The sequence below is a fragment of the Notolepis coatsorum genome, assembly GCF_963971535.1.
Source record: "Notolepis coatsorum genome assembly, chromosome: 11".
Taxonomy (NCBI): Eukaryota; Metazoa; Chordata; class Actinopteri; order Aulopiformes; family Paralepididae; genus Notolepis; species Notolepis coatsorum.
In genome coordinates, this window is record NC_140175.1 from 6,619,557 (window position 1) to 6,639,862 (window position 20,306).

A 20,306-nucleotide genomic window follows, 5' to 3' on the forward strand; every position below is an offset into this window, starting at 1 on the left:
AGAAACGGTAGCTATTTGAAAATAATGTATGACTGAAGTGATGGAGACCATGTTTGAAGGCAAACAAAAACAAATCCCCCTCAGATCGCACAGCAACCAGAATAACTGAAATACTGGCACAGTGCATTTCCATAGCTGTGGATAAGTCTACTGACACAGCTGTGGATAAGTCTACTGACACCACTAAGAAGCCTGAAGATAAGATTGAGAAGATTGGATCAGTTGTACTTTTTTTTGAATACTTGAAACCCTTTTTTTGTGGAATATTTGATGCGGCCCAGCCTCACCCAGACTCCACCTCCAGCGGCCCCCAGGTAAATTGAGTTTGAGACCCCTGGCCTATAGCCTATAAATATTATTAAATGTTTTCATAAGCGTAAAGATACAATGACAACAGTTATATTAACGATCAAGTTAGTTTACTGTATGCAGGCTTTGCGGGGCTCTGTGTGACATGTCTGTGCCATGCTGCGTTATGTGCAAATTACTGTTGCATAATGTAGGCTATGCATATATAATTTATATAAGCTATACCTAATACCGACAACAAAATAGATTGTATGCCTCTACAAATCATATTATAACCGGTAGCCAATCGAACGAAACGAATAAAGGCATTCATATTCCAGCATGGTTATAATGACATTGACAGTTTGACACCAACGCCAAACAGTGGTTAACGGTCTTTATTAGTATTTTGAGCTGTCCAGGCAGAATTGCAGCAATGGTCTTAGGGAGTCGTTGATATGTGACATCACCATGTACAAGTCCGACAGCCTGTTGCGTATTTCTCCCATAACACGCGTTGTGTCTTCTTGGTTCGACAGCGCGTTAAATTATTTGCTTAGACATCTGTGAACAATCTTCCTCTCAATGAAGTTTCTCAGAGTTCACTCGGGTTAGACCATTATTTCACATCCCATGGGGGTGTTTCATTACCAAATATGGATAATCATGCACGAGCATTGACGGTAAGAACAAATGGTATTTATCAACACGGAGAAGCGTAGGACCCGTGTACGCATGGTTGATAAATCCCGATTTTTCTGTGCGTACACACATTCTAAATTCCATGCGTAGGAACGGAAATAGAACACTTTCTACGCATTGTTGATAAATGAGGACCCTGGGGTACTCCACAGGTGACCTTCCTAAATCCTGACACAGTGTCATTAATTTGCACACATTGCTGTCTGTTTTCCAAGTAGCTCTTCAGCCAAGAGTTAGCTATACCTCGTATCCCATACTTCTCCAGTTTTCTCACTAATATGCTGTGATCTATTGTATCAAAAGCCTTCTGTAGGTCAATATAAATACCAATAGAACACTTGTCATTGTCAACTGCTTTAGTTATTTCTTCCACCATCTCCATCACTGCATATGTAGTACCGATAGTTCTATTTCCCCTAAACCCATACTGGTGTTCACTCAGTATTTTGTTTTCATTTCATTTGCCAATGAAAAGATCCAGTTGTTTCACAAATAATTTCTCTAATATTTTTGAAAATTGAGGAAGTAGAGACACTGGTCTATAATTGTCCATTTGATGTTTATCTCTATTTTTAAATATTGGTATTACCTTTGCTGATTTCATATTATTAGGAAAAACACCTATTTGAAAAGACAGATTGCATATATAGGTCAAAGGTTTTACAATAGACTCAATTACTTCTTTAATAATTACCATGTCAATGGAGTTTATCAGTTGATGTTTTGTTTTTGAATTTACTTACAATTTCAATCAAGTTAATTTACCCCACAAAGGAACATAGAACTGATATTACCATTAATAAGATTATTAAACATATCTTTTTTATCCTCGGGCACAACAATTTTGCTGGCCAAAGTAGTTCCAACACCCACAAAGTAGTCATTGAAATCTTCAACGATGCTTTTTACATTGTCCACTTTAGCATCTGAGCTATTTAGAAAATAACTTGGAAATTCAGATTTATAACCTCTATTCTGAATAATATGATTGATTATTTTCCAGGTCTTTTGTATATTATTTGCACTGTCCTCTAATATTTTATTGTAGTATTCCTTCTTCTGTACTCTCATAATGGAAGTCAGTTTGTTCTTATACAGCTTATATTTTTCTTCGCTTTTACTGGTTCTCAGTTGTAAATATTTCTTGTAAAGTAAGTTTTTCTTTTTGCACACCCTTTGCATAGCTTTAGTCATCCATGGCTTTCCTTTATATTTATCCTTCAGCCAGCTCTTTCTAATAGGACAGTGTTTGTTGTATAGCTCTGTGAACGTCAACAAAAATGCATCATATGCCTGATTTGGATCATCAACATACACCTCATCCCAGTTGTAGTTTGTAAGGTCCATCTTTAAGGCCTCCATTCTTTCTGGTGTCCTAATTCTTACAAATTTACAAGAAGGTTCACTTACATCAACTGAACATTTTACCTTTAAATTATGCAAAATCACAAAAATAGGAAGATGATCACTGATATCACTTAAGAACAAACCACTTGTTGCTTGGCCATGAACATTCGTAAATATGTTATCAATAAGTGTGGCACTATCTTTAGTTATCCTACTGGGTTTGCTTATAAGGGGCCAGAGACCAAAACTAAACATTGCATTACAGAAGTCTGTTGTTAGTTTATGTTCATTACATTTTAAGAGATCAATATTAAAGTCACCACAAACAAAAAAAGATTTTTTATCACATACCTTCTCAAAGATATCACGGTATTCATAAATTGATCAATGCAAGAACCAGGCGTTCTATATATGCAACTAAAAAATATACTCTGTCTTAACTTTAGCAGAGTGAATTTCAATTGTCAAACTCTCCATGATATCATTAACAATTGTATATCAATGACTCTACATTGAAAATCATTCTGTACATAAAATGCAACACCACCACCCCTTTTGTTTATCCGGTTTACACAGAAATGATCATAACCTTCTAACATAAAATCAGCATCCTTTTCATTTGTTAGCCACGTCTCACTTATTGCAATGACTTGAAATGTATGGTTTAATGAGTTTAGGTAGTCTTTAATTTGGACAAAGTTTGTATATAGGCTTCTGCTATTGAAGTGTATGATTGAAAAACCCTCAATTAAGATTATTGAACAGATTCTCAGAATAATATTCACAATTTGATCTGTAATCGTTATAAAGATTTGCCTCAGGATCAATGTCATTTTATAAATTTTTTTATTGATCTTTTTTCCCCTCCTTTTTCCTCCGATTTTCTCCCATCCCAATGTTAGTCGTTATGCCAATTCCCAATCCCCTTCCTGGTCGCTGCACACTTACCCCCCACAGTCGGTCTGGGAGAGTGGAGGCTACCACGTGCTTCCTCCGACACACGTCCAGCCAATCAACCGCTTCTTTTCACCTGGCAGCGCGGATTCTCACTGAGAGGGCGTAGCGTGTGGAAGGATCACACTATCCCACTCAGGTCCTATCCGCGCTTAGCAGGCGCCCCGACCGAACTGTAGGAGTCGCTGTTTACAACGACCAGACCCACCCCGCCAGCTTCTCCCACTCTCTAATACTGCCAATTGTATTAGTGTGAACGGCCAGCCAAGCTGGTGACAACCCCGGAGCTGTGAGCTGGATTCGAACAGGCGAATCAGCCGCTCGGGGTTGGTGACGAACGCAATCTCTGTTACGCCACCTGACCGCCGATCAATGTCATTTTCAAAACTAAATGGTCTATGCTCAGTCAAATTAAGAAACAATTTATTCACATTACAACTATTCTCAACTAGTGAATTTTCATTCTCAGAAAGATCACTACTCTCACTTTCTTCAGTAGAAAAATTTTAATCTGTCACTTTAGGAAAAAAGAAAAGTTATTTATGATTGAAGAAACCTCCGCTGCAAGCTCCATTTTGGGCATGCAGGGCCTGCTCCCCAACACATGTCCAAAAAAGATGTTAAGATATTGTAGATTTGTGGATTCTTGTATCTTCTTTGTCTTATGTTGAATGTTTTGTCGCTCCATCCCAGGGCACATTTCCCCACATGCCATGACCTGACCACTTCTATAGTGGTCAGGTCTGAGATTAATTTCACGTCATAAATAGATCAATACAGTCCATATTAATTAATGTTGTGGTTTTTCTCAAATGTAGCTAAGAGTAAAGACCCTAACCCTATCAAAACAGCAGTCAAAGTGTATATTTTTCAGCACTATGTTTACCAATAATTGTAAGTGTTATTGGCGAAATATGAGTTTACAAACATCTCTGTGCATTGTATCAGAAACCGGCGGATATAGGTGCGAGTAAATTACGCTGTCATTCATGTTTGTAGTCCTAAGAGAGAGGATACCCAGGGCTTTCATAAAACTACACTACCCAGCTCACGCCAGCCCCCGTCAAACATTGAGCCGTCTGGCGTGAAATTATCTTTGAACATTATTTTCGTGATTATGTCTCACAGGCACAAACCTGAACGTTATTGGCATAAAATAGAACATAGTTTGTTTCTTTACCTTTCTGTTAACGTCTAGAAAAAAACGCATCTCAATCTGATGAAAAATGGCAGGGCATGATATTCATATTTAAAATTGCATGTGTCCGGATGGCAAAATTCAGTACTGTATCTACAAAAAACCCTGTAAATCATCTGCCCTTTATTCATTTGCTTAGATTTCTTTTACACTTGATCTCAAGAATGTGCTGAATGAGCTTCACATCTGGTCAATGTTAGCATGGTTTTATTCACCGTCAAAGATAAAAAAAAAATCATAATTGATATTCTCCTTTTAGTTCATTACAATTTACTCAAGACTAGTAACGGACACAATATGTCTGACACTGGGAATACATTCCCTGAGTCCCATAGATGCCCCTAGATACCAAGAACATGCAAATGGCCTTGTAGAAGTGGCGCAATCTTCCATTTACTTGGGCATGTACTTTTAGGCAAATTTTCTGAAGATATGGCTAGGGCTTAAGAGGTTAACTAGGCTTGCCTAGTCTTGTTCTTGGCTGGGTTGGGCTTAATTTTTTATTTTTTTTTATCTCCAACCACGATGAAAGCAGCCTCTGGGTGTTTACCTTCTTTGTTGCTGATTGTTCTGGAGTCTCCTCGCCCAGCCATGTCTCCGTCAAACATATGCTGTTGCAGTCCCTCGTTTCTTGTTGGAATGATATCCTTGCTCTTAGCTCGCACAGTTTATTATCCAGAGAGTGTACATTGGCAAGCAGAATGCTGGGAGGCGGGGGGCTATTGGCTCGCTTTCTCAGTCTCACCAGGAGGCCGGCTCTGCATCCCCGCTTTCTGCATCTCTTTGACCTCGGCAGCACTGCGTTGAACGGGTCTGCTGCAGTTCGTATGAACAACGGATCTTTGTGTAAAAACTCCAGTTTTGGAGTGATCGTCAAAACTTGTATGTCCAGTAGTGCCTCTCTGTCATATCTATGAATGCTGGTCACCTTTTTGTGTAAAAACATTACTAAAAAAACAACATAATAACTAAGAGTTGCTAGGTCTATGAGGAGCGCACAACACAGCAGCCGTCCGTGGCGCCATCTTACATCTTACTTACTTATGTGTCCAGTGGAGAATGAGCCTCTGTAATTTCACTGTAAGGCACGGTTCCTCAGGTCTTAAAGCATAAATCTATACATGGCCTTAGACTGCCAGTTTATAAACCTCTTTATTTGAATGTTTCTGTCTCTCTCTGTTCCCCAGATCCATCCCCTGTCCTGCTGCCCGGCAACCAATAGAGACATGGAGGAATTGAGACGTCATTCCTGTGACCAGTGTGGGAAGAGCTTCAAGACAAAGTCAGATCTTAAAATGCACCACGTGGTACACACAGGAGAGAAACCTTACTGCTGTGACCAGTGTGACATGAGCTTCAAGAGAAAGGAAAACCTACAAATGCACCACATGGTACACACAGGAGAGAGACCTTACTTCTGTGACCAGTGTGGGGAGAGCTTCAAGAGAAGGGCAGAGCTTAAAAGTCACCACATCGTACACACAGGAGAGAAACCTTACTGCTGTGACCAGTGTGGGGAGAGCTTCAAGACAAAGGCAGAGCTTAAATGTCACCACATGGTACACACAGGAGAGAGACCTTACTGTTGTGACCAGTGTGGGAAGACCTTCAAGAGAAAGGCAGAGCTTAAACAACACCACATGGTACACACAGAAGAGAAACCTTACTGCTGTGACCAGTGTGGGGAGAGCTTTAAGAGAAAGGCAGAACTTAAAAGTCACCACAAGGTACACACAGGAGAGAAACCTTACTGCTGTGACCAGTGTGGGGAGAGCTTCAAGAGAAAGGCAGAACTTAAAAGTCACCACAAGGTACACACAGGAGAGAAATCTTACTGCTGTGACCAGTGTGACATGAGCTTCAAGAGACAGAAAAGCCTAAAAAGACACCACATGGTACACACAGGAGAGAAACCTTACTGCTGTGACCAGTGTGAGAAGAGCTTCAAGAGACAGGAAAACCTAAAAAGACACCACATGGTACACACAGGAGAGAAACCTTACTGCTGTGGCCAGTGTGGGAAGAGTTTCAAGACAAAGGCGGGGTTTGAAATACACCACGTGGTACACACAGAAGAGAAACCTTACTGCTGTGACCAGTGTGGGGAGAGCTTCAAGACAAAGACACATCTTAAACGTCACCACATGGTACACACAGGAGAGAGACCTTACTGCTGTGACCAGTGTGGGAAGACCTTCAAGACAAAGACACATCTTAAACAACACCACATGGTACACACAGGAGAGAGACCTTACTGCTGTGACCAGTGTGGGAAGAGCTTTAAGACAACGTCGGATCTTAAAATACACCACATGATACACACAGGAGAGACACCTTACTGCTGTGACCAGTGTGACATGAGCTTCAAGACAAAGACACAATTTAAAAGTCACCACATGGTACACACAGGAGAGAAACCTTATGGCTGTGCCCAGTGTGGGAAGAGCTTCCAGACAAAGAAATATCTTAAACGTCACCATGTGGTACACACAGGAGAGAGACCTTACTTCTGTGACCAGTGTGACATGAGCTTCAAGAGAAGGGCAGAGCTTAAACGTCACCACATGGTACACACAGGAGAGAAACCTTACTGCTGTGGCCAGTGTGGGAAGAGCTTCAAGACAGAGTTTGAGTATAAAAGTCACCACATGGTACACACAGGAGAGAAACCTTACTGCTGTGACCAGTGTGACATGAGCTTCAAGAGAAAGGCAGAGCTTCAACAACACCACATGGTACACACAGGAGAGAAACCTTACTGCTGTGACCAGTGTGGGGAGAGCTTCAAGAGAAAGTCGCAGCTTAAAACTCACCACATGGTACACACAGGAGAGAAACCTTACCAGTGTGGGAAGAGCTTCAAGACAAAGGCAGAACTTAAACACCACAGACGGCGGAGACAGCCATGCAAGGTGCCAACCTGCTTAACGGGAGCAGTTAGGGGTTGCTCAAGGGCACTTCGACACACTGCCCGGGACGAGCTGGAATCGAACCAGGAAGCTTCTGATTACCAGACGACCGCTCTACCTCCTGAGCCACTGTTTATGCAGGTGATTATATCACTGTAATGATGTATTTTGATCTAAATCAAGATCCGTGGTCCGAGGTATTAAGAATAGAAATCGGAATACTAATTGAAATTAATATCCGAATGAGACAATTCCTAAAGTTCAATAAGGTTGTCTATTATAATATGGATCAATACAGTTTGTGAAATAAAAATGCTCTTTCGTTAGTAAAAGAGTGGGGAAGAAGGGTGGCGAAGAGGAGAGGATAAAGAGCAGAGGATATAAGAGACAGTAACACAGTATACATGTTTTATATCTCTCACAGACAAAGTCATATTACTTGATACATATTTAACATGTAAATTCTGATGTGTATGTTCTCATGATGCATCTACTGTGTTTCGATTATGTCCATATTATTTAGGGATGGGAATCGAAAACCGGTTCCCGGTTCCTAATTGGCCGATGCCTGGAACCGTGTGGCTCCCGTGACTTTCGATTCCCTTATTGCTGCCTACAGTTGCGCAATGTTAGCGTTAGCATGTAGCCATGGCAGACTCTATTTGATTCCTTAAGGGCTCGAAATTGCCTGGGTTTTGGTAATATGCTCCCGAAATGCTCCCGCTGTTTGGCTACTTATATGTGCAGTGAAAACTACTTGAATGCTTTAGAACCTAGTCATTGATTTAGATCAGGGTGAGCTAAAATGAGCCGCGGAGCTAACGTGAGCTAACGCTATTTAATCAAGCTCACAAAGAGAGATAAACAGCTGACAGCGGATAGTACAGGTACAAATACAATAAAACAGCAGGTGGGGGCTGTTGTGTAAACCTTGTACTCTTTAGTTTACATATAATGAGAGACGGAATGTTTGTTTACAAGTCTGTAAGCCAGGAAGTACAGTGGTGCAACATACAAATGTGTCCGTGTAGCAACACAAGCCAATACATTATAGGACAGGGGCCCGGGGAGGGAGCTCTCTCTCTGTGTGTGTGTGTGTGTGTGAGAAAGAGTGTGAGAGAGTGTGAGTAAGAGACAGAAGTCAGAGGAATAACGACCCACCCTCCAGAACATTTACAACAAGCGGTGCAAGGGGAAGGCTAAGAGAATTATTAAGGACTCGAGCCACCCGAACAACTGCCTCTTTGAACTGCTGCCGTCAGGCAAGCGATACCGGAGTCTTATGGCGAGCACAGAAAGACTCAGAAGGAGCTTCTATCCCCAGGCCATCAGGCTGCTAAACGAACAATAATCGCTAAACGAACAATAATCACTATGCAACAACCATCAAATGCACACAGCACACACACCCACACGCACACACACACTCACTCAAACAAACAACACACTGCAGCACCCACTCTCCACACTTTAGATCACACAAACACACTTACACTTTATATTTATTGATAAAGGATTTGCACTACAACTCGTACACCTACTGTGAATTGTACCTAAACTGCACCTCGTCCATTTATGCCTTGCACTATATAGTATTGTATATTAGTACACTGCACAGTATTGTATATTGTATGGTAACTACGTCTACGAACATTGTACATATGTCTAAACTGAACACTGTGACCTCTTTTTTTTTTCTTCTAATTTTTACTATGTTTTTATTTCATACTTATCTTGTCATGCACAGTCTCTGGAGCGCAACAGTAAGAAGCATTTTGTACAAAAGTATTCTGTACTTCTGTATGACAACTATTAAAGAAACTTAAACTTAAACTTAAACTTAATAGATTAAATTAGTTTAAGAATAAAAAAAATAAATACATTTTAAGAGAATCTCAAATACATTATTTTATTTAAGTGTAGGCTATAGTTAATGTTTTATTTTTTACAGTTTTTGTATTTTTCTGACATGGGGGCTCAACAATAAATGACAATCAGAAATGTCAAGTTGCATGTTGTTATTCTAACCAGCTTAGACCCCTACGCTCTGCATCTTCTGGCCGCCTCAGACCTACTCCTATCCGAACTCCGGGAGGGTCATCAAAGAGAAGTCGCCTATTCTCAGTCCTTGCCCCACAATGGTGGAATGAACTACCCACCCCAGTTAGGACAGCCGAATCACGTCCAATCTTTCGCCGTCGACTAAAGACGCACTTCTTCAACCATTATCTGAATAAAAAAATATATATCTAACCCTAACTAACCGTACTGTCATGCACTTGTCCTAATAAACTAACCTACACTGTTTTGATTGATTGATTGAAAAGTTTATTAAAAGATTGCAGAATGGGTACAGTACAGTACAGCTCAATACATACAATTGTTAAGAGGATGCAGACCTGAGAAAGACTTTCGTCTTGTTTCCATCAGGGTCCCCCATTTTCAATTCTGTAGCACTCAACACTTTGATGAACATTGTTGCTCAGCTGATAGAGTTGTGCCCTTCCTGATGGCTTGTCGTACAGAACTTGTAAGTCGCTTTGGATAAAAGCGTCAGCTAAATGACTAAATGTAGTTCTGTTGCATTTCCAATTTATTTATTTAAATTATAAATTGATCAGGTATCGATAAGGGAATCGATAAAGAATCGAATCGATAAGCAGAATCGATAATGGAATCGTATCGATAAAACCCTATCAATTCCCATCCCTAATATTAGTCCATAAGGTACATCTCCCTTTGCTGATTATATATCATAGGCCGTTTACATTATAGTGTCAGAAGCAGATACTGAGCAGAGACGGGAGCTATAGAGTGACTGAGAACATAGTGTACAGAATATGTTCATGTAAGGATGTGTGAATCATTTGATCTCCTTACATTCACATTGTAGGAGTCATACAGTATCATATAAACATCAGTAGCTATTCTCTATATTTACTAACAAGTTAAATATGACTATTCTTTATATTAGTAACTGAAATTATATCTGACTATTCTCTATATTTACTAACTGAGGTTAAATCTGAATATTCTCTATATTTACTAACTGAAGTTATATCTGACTATTCTCTAGTATATATAGAGGTTGAGTAGTCTCCTATGATATATCACATTCACACTCCAAGTGAGTTAGATTAACTTCACAGTGGCGACAGTGGCCCAGGAGGTAGAGCAGTCGTCTGGTAATCCAGAGGTTCCCGGTTCGATTCCCACTCGTCCCGGGCAGCGTGTCGAAGTGTCCTTGAGCAAGACACTTAACCCCTAACTGCTTCCGATGAGCAGGTTGGCACCTTGCATGGTTGCCTCTGTCATCGGTGTGTGAATGAATGGGTAAAAATGTGAGGAACAAATTGTAAAGCGCTTTGGATAAAAGCGCTATATAAATGCAGCCATTAACAACTGCAAATATACCCTACCTGCAGTATTTTAGCCTGGTATCATCCTCAGTACCTGCAGTATTTTAGCCTGGTATCACCCTCAGTACCTGCAGTATTTTAGCCTGGTATCACCCTCAGTACCTGCAGTATTTTAGCCTGGTATCACCCTCAGTACCTGCAGTATTTTAGCCTGGTATCACCCTCAGTACCTGCAGTATTTTAGCCTGGTATCACCCTCAGTACCTGCAGTATTTTAGCCTGGTATCACCCTCAGTACCTGCAGTATTTTAGCCTGGTATCACCCTCACTACCTGCAGTATTTTAGCCTGGTATCACCCTCAGTACCTGCAGTATTTTAGCCTGGTATCATCCTCAGTACCTGCAGTATTTTAGCCTGGTATCACCTTCAGTACCTGCAGTATTTTAGCCTGGTATCACCCTCAGTACCTGCAGTATTTTAGCCTGGTATCACGCTCAGTACTGGCATCAGTATCTGTGTATATCCACATCAGTATGCATGGGACACATGAATCAGAGATATGAGCCTATAACGTACTGAATCTTCTAAACATGCACTCTTTAACTCTTCACAGTGTGAAAGTGTGGTCAAGACTGAAGCTTCACTTAAAGAGCAAGGGTTGGACCATGAAGATTTGCAACGGGAACAATCCATAGATCAAGACTCCACCTCAAAACTAGCAGCGGCGTCTCCCTCCACTGACATAGAGGTGTTCGACTCTCTAGACGGGTTCCTAAAGGCCAAGAACATCAATTATGCGCACTGTCCCATTTTCTCTGGCCCAGAGGAGGAGGACGGCGACATTCAGACCGGGGATCAGAACCCGAGGCCACAGGTGACACCTTCATGTGAAACTGAGTCTGAGCCTGAACATGATGGGGAGCTAAGTACCTCTGAAACTGAACACAGTTCTGATTACTCAACATCTTCATCAAAATATCACTATTTAACGCTGTCCAAAAGGTTTTCCAAAAAGCTTCCGAAAAGCTTCCGAAGAGCTCCCTCCAAGTCCGATTGTAAGGAGGAAGAAGGCGAGGACAAGTCAGACGTATCGCAGAGTCATCCGTTACCCGAGTCTGACTCCACACATGATCAAGGTTGAAAGAAAGTATTCTTTTCAGCGACTGTTTGTTACTGTTATCAATATTGTCAGAACAGTAATATGTTTGTAGGTGAAGTATTTACCTTGTTTAAAGGTGCTATAGATAATCATTATGTAGAGTAATCATTACAAATATATAGGCTACATCCACTTTAGAAAGGTGCAGAATAAATGTATTGCTTTTCCCCCAAAAAAGTATTGGTTAATGGATTTATCATTAAAAACTAATTGTGGGTACAAAATGAATGTTGCAGCAGGCATGTATCCCCTCCCGACTTCCCATTTAAACATCCCTTGGAATGTTTAAATGTATGATTTCAGACCATTGTGTGACTACCTGTAACTGTTTTATATATTTTTAAATGATTTTTAAACGTTTTAAATTTTTTTACTCTGGTGTTTAAATTTCTGTGAATATTGTTTTTATTATGTACTGTACAATCGTCGTTTCTGTAAATGAGGGAAACCTCAGATGCTTTTTTTTTTTATACACTTTTTCTCCCATTTTTATATATTTTTCTCCCATCCCAATTTCGTATCATCCAATTCAACCCTCCCCTGTCACGGACGCTGTTTCTTGCCTCCCACAAGCCGGCTGCAATGTGGACTAAGTCATACATAGCACAAGTCCCCTCCGGTACTTGAGGTAACAGCAGTCGCATCTTTTCACCTGCGCAGCTCGATCTCTCAGTGGCGAGGAGTAACGCGTGGGAGGCTCACGCTGCCCCCGACACTTCCTGATTCTACTGCGCAGGCGCACCAACCGACCTGTAGGAGTCGCTGTCCACAACGCCCGATCCCCACCCATCAGTTTCCCACCCCCTAATACGGCCAATGTGTATTAGTACGGACGACCAGCTAAACTGAAAGCAAATGTGGAGCGCTGGGCTCGAACTGACGAGCCCAGCGTCTCCAGCATTTCGTGGCGAGTGCCTTGCCCACTACGCCACGTAGCCGCCCGGAAACCTCAGATGCTTACGATTTTAAATAAAGGTTGAATTGAAAAAATATTCTCCACATGGAATACACCTGATAAATGACATGCTGGTGCTGTAGTGCGACACCTTGTGGCTGAATGTTATCTATAACACCAGCCAGGTGCTTCAACCAGGAAATGCCAAAGAGAAAGTGTATGTTGTAATCCATGCACAATACATAATTCATTTCCCCCCCAGGTAATCTCTTAATAAAATGCATTTTATAGTTTATACGTGACAAGGCTTTCATTTTGGGTAAACAGAGTTTGTTTATCATGGAGACTGTAGTGGTCTGAAAATAGTTACTGCATCTTAAAGGTTTACAAAATAATAAAAAATGTATGTGTTAATTTTGATAGTCCTAGGAAATATATGAGTGACAATTCAAATGTAAATAATTCATCATATTTGATTGATCTAATTTGAATTCTTGTTCAGGACCTTTGTTTCTTTTCATAGGACACTGAGTGAAGGTTACAAGTGGAAAGATGGGAGACAGTCATGTGAAACAAAAGGTAAGACCTGCTGTTACGAAGGATCAGATTAAACCGAATATATATATATTTATTTATGGATATATATTGAATAGTATTTGTATATCGTTTGATATCCCTTGTATATTCCTTGTACATATACACGGAATATCCCTTTAGCTTACTATAGCCCATAATAGTTAATTCTCTTATTGGACAAGGACCTGGCGCCAGGAGACAAGCCCCTTGGAGCCAAGTTCAATGGTACTGACGAAACATGTCCCTACTAGCCCCGGCTCTGCGCAGGAATACGGCTACCGAAATGAGAGTGGCACTATTTGTTCACCGTGCATATAAATATGGCGCAAGTAAATGTAGAAGTCCCTTGTTCCCTTAGTCCCTTACCCTCCAACTTAGTAACAAGACGTGCAGCCTCACCCACGATACAACGTGCGGTGAAGTATGGCCTATTTGGCCCCAGAATAGCATTGAGACCTCGTGCGAATTAATAACTGAATTGTCAGAGTTTGGCACTGTACCGTCGAGTGCGACGTATTTCTATTAGGTTAATAATAGTCTATTATGTATGGTGCATCGTGCGGTTAGAGTTCTAAAGTGAGCAGCATCCCCATCGCTTCCTCGTGTTATCTAGAGTCTTATCCAGGCTGGGCCGACCACACATGGCGCTTTCATCCGAGGAGTTCTAGGCGAGGACCGAGTGGACCTGTACATTGGATTACCTACCCGACGACTGCTGAGCCCTATGCGGCATGGAATATATATTTGCTTTGGTACTGTGATTTGTGGAGCGGATAATCGCCAACACCGGTGAGTGTTGGATTTACCCCGAGAGGAGTCAAGGTGAGACGGCGCTCAGAGAGACTGAGGTCGCCTCGCTTCTTCTTCATTGTGGAGCTACAGCTACAGCCTACAAGAGAGCCAAGGTGTATTCATCTGCGGATCAAGATTCTACTGCACTGTCTTCTGTACTTGAATTCTCCCTAGACATCGTTGACCAGACGGGATACTACCGACGGCTCTCCTACCCCCCCTACCGGCTTACAACCGGGAGGACCCCTACAGTATATCCCGCTATAATCATTAAGTGTACCATCGATATAATTCCCTAAGAGCCAGGTTGTATACTTGCTTCCTGCGTAACCAGAGATTGGACATTCAGTGTTGATTTGCCTTCGAGTACTCATTTGCCTTACAAGTGCATTCAATTGATAAATGTAAGAGATAAATATCCTATGTACCTTTTGCTGCATTAGATATTTGATTATTACCTTTGTCTGGAACCGGTTTCATTGTGGGAAAGTGTTCATCATATTTAGATATTGTGTACTGTATGGCCAGTAGTTAAAGTACATAAAGCGGTAGTGGTTTAATGATACCATACTTATCAATACAGTCAGGGAATTGTACCCCTCAGTTACACCTGCCATTTTGCTTGATAGGGTTCCTTCCTTGCTCTAATCATACACATTACTTCACCGCAATTCAGTTTCAGTTTATACTTCATTTGAACAGGGACAGCACACATTAATGAACATAAATGTAAATGTGTGAGACAGTGTTAGCCAAAGCAAATTTTCAACTGTTGTCCCTGGTCCTGGTGTTAAAGAGCAGCTAAAAAGACAGCATAACATATATGGCATACAGTTAATTAAGAACAGTTTAAAAACACATCATGCTGAGGCAAGATATGTACAGCAGACATGTACAGACAATGTATGTACAAACAATAATACGACATATTAGGTACATATGATCATACATGTACACGTAGGCAAGCAGACAGTGTTAGGGTTCTGAAGGGCTGTTGTGTTCACATGTTTAGTTATTTCTTAACCATGTTTTGAGATTGTGCTTGAATGATCTGTGTGTTTCAATATGGCGGATGTAAATTGGTATGGAGTTCCAGGTCTTAGCAGCTCTCACGGAGAGGGCTGATTGGCTAAATGTGCTTTTCCTTAGTGGAACAGCCAAGTCATCCGGTACAACAGTTCTGGTGAACCTGCTGCTCAGAGTGAAAAGAATCGGAAAGTGGGGGCTAGACCACAATGGAACAAATTTGAACGTAGTCGCAACAATAACAAGCACACTTTCAGGTAGATAACTCCCAACTCCAACAGATTTTCTGTGGCTTTAAATATATAATATAAATAGTATATTTATAAATATATCTATTAAATATACATATAGATTTAGATTCAGATTCAGAGTTTTATTTGCCACATGGAAACAATACAATCAGAGTTCTTCATACTAAATCATAAATACCATACCATGGACAAAAGGAGCAGGAAGAAGAATAAATCTTATAGTTACATTACCTGAACAAATACAATCAAGCTCACAATAAACTTAAGTCATCATATTCACCAAGACTGAGAGAAAGAGAGAGAAAGAAGTCTGTGTTTGCAGGTTAAGTATTTAAAGATCGCTATTACCTATTATTAGGCCAGGGCCATGTAAACATTACATTTAGTCATTTAGCTGACGCTTTTATCCAAAGCGACTTACAAGTTCTGTACGACAAGTCATCAGGAAGGGTACAACTCTATCAGCTGAGTAACAATGTTCATCAAAGTGTTGCGTGTTACAGTATAGGTTAGTTTATTAGGACAAGTGCATGACGGTAAGGTTAGTTAGGGTTAGAGTTTTATTATTTTTATTTTTTTTATATTATTATTTCAGATAATGGTTGAAGAAGTGCGTCTTAAGTTGACGGCGGAAGATTGGACGGGTTTCGGCTGTCCTAACGGGTGGGTAGTTCATTCCACCATTGTGGGGCAAGGACTGAGAATAGGCGGCTTCTCTTTGATGACCCTCCCGGAGCTTGGATAGGAGTAGGTCTGAGGCGGCCAGAAGATGCAGAGCGTAGGGGTCTTGAGGGTGTGTAGTTAGAGACATTGACCGGAGGTAGACGGGAACGGTTCCCTTTGCCGCACGGTATGCTAGGTCGAGGGCCTTGAAGCGGATACGTGCAGCAATGGGGAGCCAGTGCAGGTCCCTAAGAAGTGGGGTGACATGGGCCGCCTTCGGTAGGTTTGAGATCAGGCGGGCCGCTGCGTTCTGAATGAGTTGAAGAGGCTTGGTGGCAGTGGCCGGGAGGCCAGCTAGCAGTGCGTTGCAGTAGTCGAGGCGGGAGATGACTGTTGATTGGACGAGGAGTTGGGTGGCTTTTTTTGTCAGGATCCTTCTGACGTTGCTCAGGAGGACATGGGGAGAACATGCAAACTCCACACAGAAAGGCCCCCTGCTGGGGTTTGAACCAAGGACCTTCTTGTTGCGAGTCAACACTGCTAACCACTGCTGGGGTTTGAACCCAGGCCCTTCTTGCTGTGAGTCAACACTGCTAACCACTGCTGGGGTTTGAACCCAGGCCCTTATTGCTGTGAGACAACACTGCTAACCACTGCTGGGGACTTCATGTTATTAACGTCTTAAGCCTGATCGGCCCTGATCAGGCCGAGGTTAATTTCACGTCACAAATGGATCAATACAGTCCGTATTAAGTAATGTTGCATTTCTTTTTCAAATGTAGCCAAGAGTAAAGACCCTAACCCTATCAAAACGGCAGTCAAGGTGTATATTTTCAGCACTATGTTTGTTTAGCAATGATTTTAAGTGTTATTAGCTAAATATGACCCCACACATAAATCCCTACCACATCCCCATCCAAGACACACACCCCAATAGCACGCCATGACCGAAGAAAAACACGAACAGCCCTCGCGCCACTCACACCGCCAATGTGTCAATGTACACCTGAGAGAAGAAGAGGTGTTCGTACTGTGGGAAAGGCTTTCTAGAATCATTTGAAAAGACACATGTACACACACTCCTGCCCGCAATGCTCCAAGAAATGTCCAGTCGGGTCACCGAAAGAAGCATTACATGAGAGGCAGATGCTGTATTACCTACAATGACACCCTGCTCAGTAGGTTTTACATCATTTATATATTTTCTTCCTTAATTGAGACCCTTGGTATGTGATTGGACAGGGAAGGATACGTCACATTCAGCATTCTAATGCAATACATTTGGCGTTTGTGTTTATTTGTTTTGTGTCTGGGTTTAACAAAAAGCCCCTTTCTACAGTGAAAATCTAATTTATTTGTAAGGCCCGACAACACACATTAATGTCCCCATGGGCCGGACACGTCTTCTTTAAACAGGTCAAGAAGAAACATCACAATTAATCAAAAACAAAACAAAAAACACCATGAAATCCAAAATATAATGTAAAATAAATAAATGTAACACTCCCAGACATGCCCCACGCGAAGGTACGGAAAAACTCACTAAAAACCTAGCAATAGGAAAAAAGCACCACAGGCAACGTGGAGGAGAGGAACCTTAGAAGATGTTGGTGATAGTAGTATCAATGGGTGGAGAATAAAACGGGTGAAACAGTTGGTATGTATGTAATAAAACACAAATATGTACATGCAATAGCCAATGTGGTATTAAAAGATGGTATAAGAGACCTGTTTTATTCAAAGTGGACATATTTTTGTTCTTTTCAACAAGTTAATATTCTGTACGTAGTTCTTTGAGGTGAAGAAAGAGGTGTTTTTGCTGAAGAAAAAGCATTCTAGCAGCATATCTATACCTCTCTGTTTCAGTCCTGTTCTCAACGGGCTGTTTCTGTGCCTGTAACGAGCGAGCTGCTTTTATTGTACAAATACAATAATTATCATACATGTAGCAGTGGTGCGTGACCCTGTACCATAATTATCATACATCTAGCAGTGGTGCGTGACCCTGTACCATAATTATCGTACATCTAGCAGTGGTGCGTGACCCTGTACCATAATTATCGTACATCTAGCAGTGGTGCGTGAACCTTTACCATAATTATCGTACATCTAGCAGTGGTGCGTGACCCTGTACCATAATTATCGTACATCTAGCAGTGGTGCGTGACCCTGTACCATAATTATCATACATCTAGCAGTGGTGTGTGACCCTGTACCATAATTATCGTACATCTAGCAGTGGTGCGTGACCCTGTACCATAATTATCGTACATCTAGCCATCACTGTGTTTTGATCAGTAACATGTTTTAGATTAGATTTGATTCAAATGTATTGTCATTATACAGCACAAGTACAGTACAACAAAAAGAAGTTTGGCATCCAACCAGAGTGCAAATGTAGCAGTAAAGTGCAACGGCAATATACAATGTACAGGTGGTTAACTGGGTACACAATATACATATTAGTAGTACTGAGTGTAGTGCTAATCAAATGTATGTACAGAGTTATATTATATATATATGAGAGAGACCGTATGACTACTACTGGCCAGCAGCGTAACTAGTAAGTCAAGAGTAGCATATATATAGATATAGTAAGGGACTGTGCAGGTAAGTACAGACAGGGTAGGTATATATGCGGTGAGAATAAATATATATATACGGTATATACAGAATTATAGTACATGCTATCATACAGAGAGATGACCGCTGAGGGAAATAAGCTGTTCCTGAGTCTGCTGTGAACGTGGTTCAGAGTTCAGAGAGATGACCGCTGAGGGAAAGAAGCTGTTCCTCAGTCTGCTTGACCTGGAGCGGAGGTTCCTGGAGCGTCTCCCGGAGGGGAGAACGTCAAACAGTCCATGATTGGGGTGAGAGGTGTCCTTGACAATGCTGCGTGCCTTCCTCAGACACCGCTTGTGGTGGATAGACTCAATAGCAGGGAGTGGTGTACCGGTGATGCTTTGTTCTCACCACCCTCTGCAGTGCCTTCTGGTCAGAGGCCGTGCAAAAGACGTACCAGACTGTGATGCAGTTGGTGAGGATGCTTTCAATGGCACACTGGTAAAGGTTCACCAGGATCTGAGCGGACAGGTGGGCTTTCCTCAGTCTCCTCAGGAAGAAGAGGCGCTGGTGAGCCTTCTTGACCAGTGCTGAGGTGTTGAGGTTCCAAGAGAGGTCCTCGGAGATGTGGACGCTGGGTCTGGTCTTCCTGAAGTCCACCATGAGCTCCTTGGTCTTCTTGGTGTTGAGAGCCAGATGGTTGTCGGCGCACCACGCCACCAGGTGCTGGACCTCCTCCCTATAGGTCGTTGTTTTTGATGAGGCCCACCACTGTTGTGTCATCTGCAAACTTAATTATGGGGTTGGTACCATGTATAGGAGTGCAGTCGTGGGTGAAGAGAGAGTACAGGGAGTGGACTCGGCACACAGCCTTGTGGCACGCCGGTGTTCAGGGTGAGGGTGGAGTAGGTGCGATTAACCTAACAAACTGAGGTCTGTTCGTTAGGAAGTCTAGTATCCATGGTGTTGAATGCTGAGGTCTATGAACAACATTCTCACATGGGTATTGCTCTCATCCAGGTGGGAGAGGGCGGAGTGTAGCGCTGAGGAGATGGCGTCCTTCGTGCTCCTGTTCTCACGGTAGGCAGATTGGTGACTGTCCAGTGAGGGTGAGAGGCCAGATTTGAGGTGAGCCAGGACCAGCCTCTCAAAGCACTTCTTGATGATGGGGGGTGAGTGCAACGGGGCGGAAGTCATTAAGGCTCAAGGCAGAGATGTGTTTCGGCACTGGCACAATGGAGGTGGTTTTAAAACATGCTGGGACAACTGCCTGGGATAGTGACAGGTTGAATAGTGTCAGTTGCTCAGCACACTTCAGGGCCAGCTGTGTGGGAGTCCAGGGTGGCCTGAGTGTCAAACATACTCCAGTCCGTGTGGGAGTCCAGGGTGTCCTGAGTGTCAAACATACTCCAGTCTGTGTGGGAGTCCAGGGGGGCCTGAGTGACAAACATACTCCAGTCTGTGTGGGAGTCCAGGGTGCCCTGAGTGTCAAACATACTCCAGTCCCTGTGGGAGTCCAGGGTGTCCTGAGTGGCAAACATACTCCAGTCTGTGTGGGAGTCCAGGGGGGCCTGAGTGACAAACATACTCCAGTCTGTGTGGGAGTCCAGGGTGCCCTGAGTGG

At 42.2% G+C, this 20,306-nt stretch overlaps 1 protein-coding gene across 1 annotated transcript; it reads left to right on the forward strand.

Moving 5' to 3' along the window:
• Positions 1–6,281: 6,281 nt before the first annotated feature.
• Positions 6,282–19,187, forward strand: LOC311236491 (uncharacterized protein; the record flags this gene model as incomplete). Its single annotated transcript, XM_084324169.1, has 4 exons — positions 6,282–7,539; positions 11,372–11,594; positions 18,876–18,969; positions 19,106–19,187. Exons 1-4 carry the CDS (start codon positions 6,343–6,345, stop codon positions 19,185–19,187), a joined length of 1,596 nt encoding a protein of 531 aa, XP_084180295.1. The 5' UTR covers positions 6,282–6,342.
• Between the last annotated feature and the right edge of the window lie 1,119 nt (positions 19,188–20,306).